Source organism: Apodemus sylvaticus, chromosome 11, assembly GCF_947179515.1.
Source record: "Apodemus sylvaticus chromosome 11, mApoSyl1.1, whole genome shotgun sequence".
Classification (NCBI taxonomy): Eukaryota; Metazoa; Chordata; class Mammalia; order Rodentia; family Muridae; genus Apodemus; species Apodemus sylvaticus.
Genome location: NC_067482.1, coordinates 104,973,627 through 104,987,773, shown reverse-complemented (window position 1 = coordinate 104,987,773; position 14,147 = coordinate 104,973,627). Strand labels below are relative to the sequence as shown.

At 35.8% G+C, this 14,147-nt stretch overlaps 1 protein-coding gene across 10 annotated transcripts in view; it reads right to left on the bottom strand.

Annotated features, from left to right (window-relative positions):
• Ccdc88a (coiled-coil domain containing 88A) overlaps window positions 1-14,147 on the bottom strand; it is a 140,694-nt gene that overhangs the window by 80,907 nt on the left and 45,640 nt on the right. For all 10 annotated transcript variants that reach the window (XM_052199652.1, XM_052199653.1, XM_052199650.1 and 7 more), the window contains exons 4-7: window positions 9,695-9,764; window positions 7,567-7,625; window positions 3,631-3,714; window positions 1,418-1,558 (exon numbers count right to left, since the gene is read on the bottom strand). In XM_052199652.1, coding sequence (XP_052055612.1) covers window positions 1,418-1,558; window positions 3,631-3,714; window positions 7,567-7,625; window positions 9,695-9,764 — 354 coding nt within the window. The remainder of the gene's footprint in view (window positions 1-1,417; window positions 1,559-3,630; window positions 3,715-7,566; window positions 7,626-9,694; window positions 9,765-14,147) is intronic.

The window sequence follows — 14,147 nt, the reverse complement described above, 5'->3', positions numbered from 1 at the left end:
AATCAGGGCACTTGGGAAGTAGAAGCAAGAAGAGAAATTAAATTCACGGTCATGCTCAGCTATCTCCTAACTGTGACATCAGCCTGGGGTATGAGAGACCTTGTGAAATAAGTTTAAAGAACAAAAACAAAAGGATGCTTGTGCAGAATTCCCTCGCTACTGGTCACTTCCCCACTAACATGAGATCGAACAGGCAGACCAAGAATGTTAGCAAATTCTTGTGCTTCAAGGCAATGGTTTTTCCAGTTACATCAACTATATATTCAGTTTTACACTTCTGCACTATTGCCAAAGTAACAGGAGTGATTTGAAAAACATACAGAAACAAAACCTGAATAACACTAATTTAAAAAGAAAAAAGAATAGTTTGCTTATTCTAATAATCTGAAGTTCTTTTAGTTCCTTTCAAATTCCTACCCCACCCCCACTAATAAAAACAAAAGAAAGACATTATCGTTGGTATACCATGTAGTTTTCATAACTGCAAGTTAAACGAAGTGTGGACAAAAAATAATAAGGGGTGACAAATCCCAGCGTTTACACTGCACTTTTTCTTTTCACCACTCCCTAAGTGATACGGCATAACAAAGATCTGTGTATTATTTATATACTATTCATTATTATAGGTAAATAAAAGATTATTTAACTTATTCAAGATATTTGAAGGTTTATATATAAACACTGTACCATTTTTTTAAAGAGACTTTGAGTATTCACTTTTAGCATCTTTTTTTCCCTTTTTTTTATTAAATTTATTTACATTTCAAATGATTTCCCCTTTTCTAGCCCCCCCCCCCCACTCCCCGAAAGTCCCGTAAGCCCCCTTCTCTTTCCCTGTCCTCCCTCCCACCCCTTCCCAGTTCCCCGTTCTGGTTTTGCCGAATACTGTTTCACTGAGTCTTTCCAGAACCAGGGGCCACTCCTCCTTTCTTCTTGTATCTCATTTGATGTGTGGATTTTTCCCTTTTTTTTAAAAAAATGCTTTCTGAGACAGGGTTTTTCTGTGTATCCCTGGCTGTTCTGGAACTCACTTTTTAGATCAGGCTAGCCTCTCAGATCTGCCTTCCTGGGTCTCCCAAGTGTGATTTTAGTATGTCAAGAAAGTCCTAGGTCCTAGAACCAGTATGTGCCACAGATACCAAAGGATGATGATTATGGTTTATTACCTCCTCCTAATAAACAGTGTATCAATTCTAGAAAACTATCTTGTTTTGTTTATTGGGGAATGGGTATTTATTTTTTAAATTAGGATTTCTCTGTGTAGCCCTGGTTGCTTTGAAACTTGGTCTTGAACTAACAGAGAGCCTCCTGCCTCTACCTCCTGGGTACTGGAATTAAAAGCGTGTGCCATCACTCTCTAATTTGTTTTTTTTTTTTTTAAGAAAACAAAGTTTCATGATAAGATAAATTTACTAACCTCTGAATGTTCATCTCGCTCATCTATCAGTCTTCTTAGATGTGATGCCATATTCTTTAAGAGTGGTTCTATATCTTCCTGAGACATATCTGTCACTTCCATCCATTGCAGATCAAACACATTTTCCTGATTATGAGTTACCTTTACAGAGGCAAGAAAATAGATAATCAAAGAATGGTTAATGCTTATGGATCTCATTTTAGTACAAAATTAACTACAAAAGCAGAAAGGAGATTTGAAGTTAATGATGGCATCCTAAACATTTTAACTAAATTTAAATAAATTCTCATCTAGGCGCTAAGAAAAATGATATATTGAATACAATCCTCTGAGAATATTTAAAGTACTACCGATTTTCACAATTTTAAAATTATTTCCCCACATGTAAAATTTAATATATTGCCTAATTCTTTTTTTTCTATATTCTTTGTTTACATTCCAAATGATTTCCCCTTTCCCGGTTCCAGCCTCCCCATAAGTCCCATAAGCCCTCGTCCCTCCACCCATTCCCTAATCAATCTCCTCCCACTTCTTTGTCCTGGTACTCCCCTACAATGCTGCATCAAGCCTTTCCAGGACCAGGGCCCGCTCCTTCCTTCCTTCTTGGGAATCATTTGATATGTGAATTGTGTCTTGGTTATTCAGAGCTTCTGGGCTAATATTCACTTATCAATGACTGTATTCCATGTCTGTTCTTTTGTGATTGGGTTACCTCACTTAGGATGATATTTTCTACTTCCAACCATTTGCCTAAGAATTTCATGAATTCATTGTTTTTCATTGGTGAATAGTATTCCATTGTGTATATACCACATTTTCTGTATCCATTCCTCCATTGAGGGACATCTGGGTTCTTTCCAGCTTCTGGCTATTATAAATAAGGCTGTTATGAACATAATGGAACATGTGTCCTTACTGCATGCTGGGGAATCCTCTGGATATATGCCCAGGAGTGGTATAACAGGGTCTTCAGGAAGTGTCATGCCCAGTTTTCTGAGGAACCACCAGACTAATTTCCAGAGTGGTTGTACCAGCTTGCAACCTCACCAGCAGTGGAGGAGTGTTCCTCTTTCTCCACATCCTAGCCAACTCCTGCTGTCTCCTGAGCTTTTAATCTTAGCCATTCTGACTGGTGTGAGGTGAAATCGCAGGGTTGTTTTGATTTGCATTTCCCTAATGACTAATGAAGTTCAACATTTCTTAAGGTGCTTCTCAGCCATTCGAAATTCTTCAGGTGAAAATTCTTTGCTTAGCTCTGTACCCAATTTTTTAATAGGGTTATTTGGCTCTCTGGAGTTCAACTTCTTGAGTTCTTTGTATATATTCGATATTAGCCCTCTGTTAGATGTGGGGTTGGTGAAGATCTTTTCCAAATTTGTTGGTTGCAGTTTTGTCCTATTGTCAGTGTCCTTTGCCTTACAGAAATTTTGTAATTTTATGAGGTCCTATTTGTCAATTCTTGATCTATAGCCTAATTCTTAAAAGACATCATGAGATTTTAAAGCTCATGAGTAAATAGTTATGGGAGTGGCAACTTTTAAAATAAATTTTAATAAACACCAATAATTTGACAGTACATTATAACTCAGATTTTTATATAAATATTTTTAAATCAATGTACTTGTATAATTCAAATAAAAGCACAATAAAAATGATCATTCATTTAAGAAAAAAAGCACATAAAGACTAAGCTTATTATCTTACTCCTATCATTCATTCTGTGCTACCTATTACTTTAAATATTTTAAGCAAATTTATTATTATTATCACTATCATTATTATTATTATATTGTGTGTGTGTACACATGGAGGTATGTATGTGTGCCATGGCATATACTTAAGGACAACTTTGTGGTTGTGAGCCTGGGATTTGAACTCAGGATCTCTGGAAGAGCAGTCAGTGCTCTTAATTACTGAGCCATCTCTCCGGCCCATTCTGTGCTACCTAATAAAGATAAAAACTTCATTCCTCAAGATTTTCATTTCCTCATAGACAATAGTGAGAGTAAATGTACAGCAAGCACTATCATAATAAAATTCACTTATAAAATCATCCAGCTCTAGAAAGAAGATATAAATATAAAAGGTTAATTTAAATTTGAGCTTTAATTGTTCTTGTTCATCCTGTAACTAACTATTTGGGGAGATAATATTAGAAAATACACTGTAAACTTCATAAAAATTAATATATATACATATATATAATTTGTTACCTCTTGAATATGTGCGGCAACTGCTGCTTTTGTATCAAAATCTAAACCTTGAATTTTTTCAATAAATTCTTCCTTTTTCTGACACTGAAATAAGGAGAGGGGGGAGAGACCATTCAGATTCTGTATTATCCTTAAAATACTATATAAAAATAAAAACGCACTAAGCATTATATTTGAATGGCACACTGAGGGTTTTGTTCTACATTTAAATAGTCTTTCAGATATACTTACCTAATGAAGATGTAATAATTTTGAAACATTTAGGAGCCAGGGACTGAAATCTACACTATTTTATGCTAGAAAGTTCTAAAGTAGGAACATATTACACAACACATTTGAGGTCAGGATATTATTATGCTAACTTTACAAACAGAGAAGTAAAGAATCAAGAACTTGTTTCTGAGGGAACAAGTTACTTGCCAAAACCCACAGTGAGTCAGTGGCAGAATTCGGAATACTGCCAAAATGCTCAGTCAGTCCTCGACTGTCACCAAACAACACTGCCTTTCTTCTTGAGGAAAAGAAACTAGGCAATTTTTATTTCAAGCTTACAATTTATTCTTTCATATTCATCCTATTAATCTTAAAAAAAGAAACTTTGACGGCTCAGTTCAACATTTGTAAGGTAATAAATATTTGGCTTGTTTCTACTGTAACAAAGTAACCAGAGGCAAAATTTAATACACATATATAACCAAATAGGAATAATGCAGAAATTCCTTACTGTTAACATTTTAAAAATTTTATTTTAGCTAAAAACATAACATATGAATCTGATCTTTTCCCAATAAGAATTAAATAACCCACATCTTCATCTCTGCCTTTGTCTACATCTCTTATATTGCAATTCAGCTGCTAATCCAACTGTATTTTGTATGCACCAAATGAGAGGTGCATACAAAATAGACAGTGCTGACTTGTGCCCAGCTAAGATGTGTCTCCCGGGCCAATTACAGAGCCAACAAAGACAATAAGCTCTCGAGAAGAAAAACTGGCTCTTTGATCATTAAGAAACTTACAAAGCTCTGATTCAAGTTATGTTTCTAATGCTCTACTGCTGTCATTATACACTCATCTGAACGTAATCCATACTTTACCTAGAGTTCTATGTTCAGTGAAAACTAAACTATTACTATGATATACAAATTTGTAAAAGTAAATTACCAGGAGAGCACAATTTCTAGTTATGAGTAGGAATTGAAAAGTTTTGGAAGGAATAGAATTGGGATCAACAGGCTTAAAAACACTAATCTTTTTTGGCTTGGCAATATTAAACAGGTCTTCTAAGAACAAATGAATTAACTTTCTAACTGTATATTTATAGCATGTATAGAGCAGCTTTACAGGGACAGTAACCCCAGCCTTTTAACATTTTGATAATTACTGATTTCTGAATAGTTTTTAGACCACCAGAAAAAAATAGCAGGGTTATTATGAAATGTAATAAGATTCATTCTCAGTACCCTAATCCAACTGTCTTATGGTTTTCTGTTATAGTTTTAAAAAGAAATATACATTTCATTTTCTAAGTCTTATAAGTCACTGTTTCTTCACTAGCATCACCTTAAGATACTCAACCAGTTATAGTTACTGTAAACTGATTATTTTAACACTCACAAATAAGGCATTTTAAATGCAGTGCACTGTATAGTAGTTATCAATGAGTAAGGAAAGTGTCTCCAACTAAAGACCTGATAACCAAATTAGAATAGCAACAGTAACAAACAACATATTTATCTAAATATTTAATTGGCTGTTAAATAAACAATCATGTACAAAATATTATAGAAATGTAATGACTTAATTTATATATGAATAGTGCCCCCACAGTGGTTACTAGAAGCTAGAAAGGATATTAAGAAGAGAAAGGTGGTGGGTTAGAGTAGAAATAAATTACAACAGGGGATTGCTAATTCATACAAGTACAGAAATAAACGAATAAAATGTAATGTCATATATAATACAGTAGGATTGTGTATGCCCTTAAAACAAAAAAATAAATGTATTGAGGCATATGAATAATCGTGACCTGATCATTATTTATCATGTATATGTATACATTGAATATATGTATACACAGTAATATTGATCCTTATACATGTTTAAAAGTATATGTAAATTAAATATTACATCTCCAAAGCAGTCAGTTCTGAAAGCCAACAAATTCTAGAATCAAAAATGTATGTATATAAACGTGAAATATTACTAGTGAATTCAATTGTTTACAAAAATCTCATTTCATAGGTAGGTCTGTAGTTCAGTTGGAAAAGTGCTTGCCTTGCAAACATGAACACAAAGGTGCAAGTGCAGGCCCTGTATCCATTGGGAGTGGTGGTGCACATCTGCAATCCCAGCACTGAACAGTGAAGCACAAGAATCACAAGTTGAAGGTCAACCAGAGCTACATAACAAAGCAAACAAAACAAAACAACCAAAAAAAAAAAACCCAAGAAAACAAAAGTAAAAAAAAAATATCTTAAAGCAAAACCGCCAATACTTCATTCTATGAAGAACTGTGCATTTAAATAATTCATTCTTTAAAAAAAGTAGTGGGCTTCAGAGATAGTTCAATGGGCAAAGTACTTGCCATGCAAGTGTGATAATGTGCTATAGGAATAGTGAGATTGCGTGGCAGAGACAGAAGAACTCCAGAAACATACATACATACATACATACATACATACATACGTACATACATACATACATAAATGCTATTAAAGGCGCAGGCAAATTAGACACACTGTCTCAACAAGGCTGTTCTTTGACTTCCCCAAGGATGTCATGGTATCTTCATGTACACCCCCCCACACACACACCCATACCCACACACATGCGTGCCCTGTTGTTTCTTAAGTTAATTAAATGGAAGATCTAGTATAGTAGATTTGAAAGTCAGACCAGTGTTCTTTAACCTACTAGCAAACAGAACTAAATCTCAATTTGTTGAAGATATTTCCCACTGTAATTATTAAAGCAGCATACTAAACTCACAATTATCTAATTTTTTAAATAACTGAAAATATCTACCCAATGCTAATATTATTTGAGAAAAAGATTGTTTAAAAACCTATATAAAATATAACACATGGCAAACTATGTATTCAATAAACCTTGGCTATCATTATTGATATGGACATCTATAAAGGAGCAATGGGCCAAGGGAGATTCTGCTAGGAAAGTGCTTGCTGAGTATGCAAAAGGACTTGTATTCAGATCCCTAGCACCTGAACAAAAAGCTGGGTGTATTTGTGGGGACCTGTAATTCCAGTGCTGGGAGGCAGAGACAGGATCGCTGGGACTTGCTGAGTTTCAGGGTCCGTGAGATACCCTTTTTCAAGAAATAATGTAAGTGAAAGAGACATATGATACTGTCTTCACATGCCTACATGGACACACTTCCCAGTCACGTACATACCCAAATACCACATACAAAAACACTTCCCACAAATTCTCTAAAGTTTATTTATTTTTATGTGAGGGTTCGCCTGCATGTATTTTTGTGCACCAGGGGTGTGCCTAGTGCCCACAGGCTAGAAGAGGTTGTTAGATTCCATGAGAATGAGTTTTAGACAGCTATGAACTGCCATGTGGGTACTGGGAATCAAACGTGGGTCTTCCTGGAAGAGCAGTCAATACTCTTAACCTATAGCTCTAGCCCCAAACCCTTTCTCACTGCTAATCCCGCTTTATACTAAAGCATAAACTTGTACAAGTAAACCAGAAGAAGCGTATGGAAGATGCATAAAGATCTGTCATTAGAAGCCTCTAAATAGAAAAAGAAAAGAACAAAGCATTTAAAACACGACATTAATGCTATAACTGATTTTTTGAAAGAAAAGAAATATTCAACATAATTTCTTTATAAGGTGACATAGTTAAGATTACCCAGTCTTTCAGTTTAAAAGAATGAAAATATAAAGAACTATTTTAACTTACCTGAACTGCACAACCAAGTAAGAGTAAAAGCAACTTTTTAACTTCCTCTGTGCCTTGTTCTGAAATAAAAAACAGTAGTAAGTACAGCATTTAGATTTGTTTATAACTCTTTCAAACACTGGAACAATTAATTCTAGAGAAAACACTCATCACTACTTGACAAAAAGATGAATTTTGTAACCAAATGGTGGAATATACACATGTAGCTTATGTGTGCACAAAGTGATGATTGCAGAAGACAAGGCAAGGATATCCCTCCTAAAGAGTTAACAGTGCATATAATAAGCTGAAGCTAAGCAAACTAACTGCATCTCCTCCTTTCCTATTGATTGTGTTATACCAGCCTTTTACATTATGCAGACAGAACGACATGCTAATGGGACGGTTCCTCTTTTTATTGTTTTCTTATTAAAATACAAACAGAGCTCATCTACCGGTATAATTTAAACATGTTTCTTTCTGCACAGGTTTATGAGGATCAGAACCTTAAATGCCTATCACAGTAAGTTTAATTGGGTGTGCTAGTTCACACCTGTAATTCCAGCATTTAAGAGACTACAGTAGAAGAACTATGTGAGCTAGACTGGATTACACAATGAGTTCCAGGCTAGCTTGAAGCTACAGAGTAAGATCTTATTTCACAATAATAAATTTTAAGAAAAATATATGTAAAAAACTGAATAAAAGTTAGCAGTCCAGAACAGAACTGAAGAACAACCCTAGTCAACAGCATTCAAATTAAAATTGCCTTAAATATTCAGTTGAACATATCACAAACATGTAATATTCAGAAAGATTTTTTTACTATCAAGGTAATGTACCTGTGATGAATTTTACACTTTTATATTAGAGACTTCCTTTTACTTCCCATTAATCCATCCTTCTAGACTTGGAGCAATTTTAATAGTTATTACATGCAAGTACACACACGCTTTTGTCTTAACTCTGGTTGGACATTGCTGTCCTTCCCTCATTTCTGCAGTCAATCTCTCCCATCACCCTAGATACATCAGACATCTGTGTGGTCTTTCTTGATCCAGTCACCACAGTTTGTAACCCTAACACTGGCAATTTAAGGAACAATCAACAGTGTTTTTACATGTCTAAGCATTTGGTACATGTCTTTGCCATATGAATTATATGATCTCACCAAACCACAAGGACCTCTAGCACATAAGCTAGCCATGCCTACAGTCTGACTTGGTAGTTACTTACTAAATACATACAGAATCAGAAATAATCATACTTTACTTGCTAATCTTTCTGTTTACTTAGACAATCAAACTAATTGCTAGTTTCCTCGATGAGAACAACTGCTTACATGTTACATTTTATTTGGATTTTATTTTTGTCTCAGGTTAGAAAAGATATATTCAATTTAATATCATGTAGGCCACAAGGGTTAAGTTCTTTGCTGAAATGATTTATAGCCGCTCGTTACTCAATTGTTCAAATTTTAAATTCTAGGGTATATGGTTACAGTGAATGTTTGGTGTAGGTGAGGTCCTAGGATCAAGTTCCATAAATGGCAAAATACAAATAAAAATAAAATTCTAGTAAACGAATAACAATTTTTGAGTATAATAATCTAAATAAATGAAACATCCTCTCATCTTTCCACTAAGATACAGTTTAATATAAATTAATGTTCACCAGTAAAACTTTCAACTTATCTGGATTCCTGCTCAATAATACAGGCGTTTGGCTAGTAGTTATCAGGACCAAGAGTCATTACATATGATTTCAAAAGTGAACTAGTAAACAAAAGAGAAAACAATTCCACAGTGTCAACAACTTTGTCAACAGTAAAGAGGCATGTAAATGTCAAGTTTGATTGTTTCAACATCATCTCTTTCTAACACCACTGCTTAGAATGAGATAATGAAATCAACCATCACCAAAAAGCACCATTTGGATACAGTAGAAAAAATTTAGTGTTGAGTGTGTACATCTCACCAACAACTTAAAACCTCTAAGCTTCTTTTCTCTTTACAAACAGGAATATTATCCTCAACTTTTTAACTGAGGTTGTAGAAAGCCTGAGAACTGAGATAAACAATCAAGGCCTTGGTAAACATGAACACAAACATAAGGCATTATTATCACATCATACAGACTTGAAACTTACCAGAAAAGGGATTTTTGCCAATGATTAAGATATTTGGCAATGGCATCATAATCAACTGCTGCAAAGTCTCCTGTAAAATGATATTCAGAAGTCAGTAACTGCATGGTTGATGCTGACTGTGTAACCACTCACCAAGTCATAACTTCGAACTGCACACTCTTCTGTAGGTGTGCTATATCAGAAATAAATGTACAGAGGGTCTCTTTTGCACCTTTAATAAATTAAATTTCTAAGTCTAACAGACTAAAAGGATCAAGCATGATGGGTCACATTTGTAACCTTCAATTTCTAATTGGTTACCTTATGCCTTCCAGAGGGTAATTTGGATCTTAGTTTTGTTTTTATAAAATGTCCACCTATTTCCTTAGTATAGTATTACAAGTAGTATTTTAAAACATTACAACATAAGCTGTGATGGCGGCACATGCCTGAAACCCCAAACCTTGAGACAGAGGACTACTGCAAGTTGAAGGCTAACGTAGCCTACACAGGAGAGGTATATTTGTTTAGTGATATATACCTCTGACCCAGCAGTCGGCAGAGCAGAGGCAGGCAGAGCTCTGAGTTCTGTAGACTGCATGATCTATATAGTGAGTGAGTTCAGGACACCCAATGTTAGGTAGAAACTGAGTATCCATCCATCTACCCAAAAATTTACTGCCATGATTAAAGCTTTATTGCATTATTACCAGGCCCCTAGAATTTCATCTAGATCTAAAGAAAATCATGATCAAAGAAATAGGAACATGATTAAAGAAGTGGGAACTTGTATATTGCTTTTGGCAAGATGGCTATTTTTATTATATTAATTGTGCCAATCCATGAGCATGGGAGATCTTTCGATCTTCTGAAATCATCCATTTCTTCAGAGAGTTGAAGATCTTGTCATACCAATCTTTTACTTGTTTGGTTAGAGTCACACCATGATATTTTATATTGTTTGTGACTATTATAAAGGGTGTTGTTTCCCTAATTTCTTTCTCAGCCTGCTTATTCTTTGAGTAGAGGAAGGCCACTGATTTATTTGAGATAATTTTATATCCAGCCACTTTGTTGGAGTTATCTGGTTTACGAGTTCTCTGGTGAAATTTTTGGGTCACTTAAGTATACTATCATATCATCTACAAATAGTGATATTTTGACTTCTTCCTTTCCAATTTGTATCTCTTTGACCTCCTTTTGTTGTCTAATTGCTCTGGCTAGGAATTCAAGTACTATACTGAATAGGTATGGAGAGAGGGGGGCAGCCTTGTCTAGTCCCTGATTTTAGTGGGATTGCTTCAAGTTTCTCTCCATTTAGTTTGATGCTGGCTACTGGTTTGCTGTTTATTGCTTTTACTATGTTTAGATATGGGCCTTGGATTTCCTATCTTTCCAACACTTTTAGCATGAAAAGATGCTGAATTTTGTCAAATGCTTTTTCAGCATCTAATGAAATGACCATGTGTTTTTTTTTCTTTGTGTTTGCTTATATAGTGGATTACATTGATGGATTTCCATATATTGAATCATCCCTGCATTCTTGGGATGAAGCCTACATGATTGTTTTGATGTGTTCTTAGATTCGGTTGGCAAGAATTTTATTGAGTATTTTTGCATCAATATTCATAAGGGAAATTATTCTGAAATTCTTTCTTTCTTCGGTCGTTGTGTGGTTTTGTTAACAGTTTAACTGTGACGTCATGGAATGATTTGGGTAGTGTTCCTTCTGTTTCTATTTTGTGGAATAGTTTGAAGAGTATTGGTATTAGGTGTTCTTTGAAGGTCTGATAGAATTCTGCACTAAACCCATCTGGTCCTGAACTTTTTGTTCGGAGACTTTTAATGACTACTTCTCTTTCTTTAGGGGTTATGGAACTGTTTAGAAGGTTTATATGATCCTGATTTAATGTTATTACCTGGTATTTGTCTAGAAATTGTCCATTTCATCCAGATTTTCCAGTTTTGTTGAGTATAGGTTTTTGTAGTAGGATCTGATGGGGTTATTTTTTGTTTGTTTTGTTTTTTTGGTCTTTTGGTTTTTTTGTTTTGTTTTGTTTTGTTTTTTGTTTTGTTTTTTTTGTTTTTGTTTTTTTTTTTTGAGACAGGGTTTTTCTGTATAGCCCTTGGCTGTCCTGGAACTCACTCTGTAGACCAGGCTGGCCTCGAATTTAGAAATCCACCTGTCTCTGTCTCCCAAGTGCTGGGATTAAAGGCGTGCGCCACCACTGCCCAGCTGATGATTTTTTTTTTTTAATTTCCTCAGTTTCTGGTCTTATATCTCCCTTTTCATTTCTGATTTTGTTAATTTGGATACTGTCTCTGTGGCCTCTGGTTAGTCTGGCTAAGGGTTTATCTATCTTGTTGATTTTCTCAAAGAACCAGCTCCTGGTTTGGTTGATTCTTTGTATGGTTCTTCTTGTTTTTATTTGTTTACTTTCAGCCCTGTGTTTGATGATTTCCTGCCTCTACTCCTCTTGGGTGTATTTGCTTCTTTTTGTTCTAGAGCTTTCAGCTGTGGTGTTAAGCTGCTAGTGTATACTCTCCCCATTTTCTTTTTGGAGGCACTCAGAGCTATGAATTTTTCTCTTAACACTGCTTTGATAGTGTTGCATAATTTGGGATATTTTGTACCTCCATTTTTATTAAATTCTAAAAAGTCTTTAATTTATTTCTTCCTTGACTAAGTTATCATTGCATTATTCTGCTTCCATGTGTATGTGCCCTTTGTGGGTTTTTTTTGTTGTTGTTATTGAAGACCAGTCAGTCTATGGTTATCTGATAGGATTCATGGGATTATTTCCCATGGTGCTACAAACTCCCCAGGCTCCTTCAGCCCACCTTCCAACTCCTCCATTGGAAACCCCTCGCTCAGTCCAATGGTTGGCTGCTAGCATCTGCTTCTGTATCTGTAAGGCTCTGGCAAGGGCCCCCCCCCACCCCCAATACAACCATAACAGGCTCCTTTCAGTACGTACTTCCTGTCATCCATAGTAGTTTTGGTGTTTGGTGACTGTTTATAGGATGAATCCCCAGGTAGGACAGTCTCTGGGTGGCCTTTCCTTCAATCTCTGCTCCACACTTTGTCTCCATAGTTGCTCCTGTGAGTATTTTGTTCCCTTTCTCAGAGGAATCAAAACACCCCCACTTGGTCTTCCTTCTTTTTAAGCTTCCTGGGGCCTCTGAATTGTAACTTGTTTATTTTGAGCTTTTGGGATAATATCCACTTATCAGTGAGTGCATACCAAGTGTGTTTTTTGTGATTGGGTTACCTCCCTAAAGTTTGACACTTTCTAGTTCCATCCATTTGCCTAGGAATTTCATGAATTCATTGTTTTTATAGCTGAATAGTATTTCATTATGTATATATACCACAATTTCTGTCTCCATTCCTCTGTTGAAGGACATTTGGGTTCTTTCCAGCTTCTGGCTATTATAAATAGGGCTGCTGTGAACATAGCAGAGCATGTGTCCTTAGTAAATACTGGAGTATCTTCTGGTTATATGCCCAGAAGTGGTATAGCAGGGTTCTCTGGTAGTATTATGCCAAGTTTTGTGAGGAACCACCAGACTCATTTCCAGAGTGGTTATACCAGTTCGCAATCCCACTAACAGTGGAACAGTGTTCCTCTTTCTCCACATCCTCTCCACCATCTGCTGTCCCTGAGTTTTTGATCTTAGCCATTCTGACTGGTGTGAGGTGAAATCTCAGGGTTGGTTTTGGGTTTTTTTGGAGGGGTTGTTTGTTTTGTTTTTTGTTTTTGTTTTTGGATTTGGTTTTTTGGAGACAGAGTTTCTCTCTATAGTCCTGGCTGTCCTGAAACTCACTCAGTAGACCCAGGCTGGCCTCAAACTCAGAAATCCGCCTGCCTCTGCCTCCCAAAGTGCTGGGATTACAGGCGTGTGCCACCACTGCCTGGCTTCAGGGTTGTTTTGATTTTCATTTCCTCGATGACTAAGGATGGTGAACATTTCTTTAGATGCTTCTCAGCCATTGAGTATTCCTCAGGTGAAAATTCCCTGTTTAGCTCTGTACCCCATTTTTAATAGGGTTATTTGGGTCTCTGGAGTTCTTTGTATGTATTGGATATTAGCCCTCTGTTGGATGTAGGGTTGGTAAAGATCTTTTCCTAATTTGTTGGTTGCCCTTTTGTCTTATTAACAGTGTCCTTTTCTTTACAGAAACTTTGTAATTTCATGAAGTCCCATTTGCCAATTCTTGATCTTAGGGCATAGGCTATTGGTGTTCTGTTCAGGAAAATTTCCCTTGTGCCCATGTGTACAAGGCTCTTACCCAGTTTCTTTTCTGTTAGTTTCAGTGTGTCTCTTTTATGTGGAGGTCCTTGATCCACTTGGACTTGAGCTTACTACAAGGGGATAAGAATGGATCAATTTGCATTCTTCTGCATGCTGACCTCCAGTTGAACGAGCACCATTTGTTGAAAAGGCTATCTTTTTTCCACTGGATGGATTT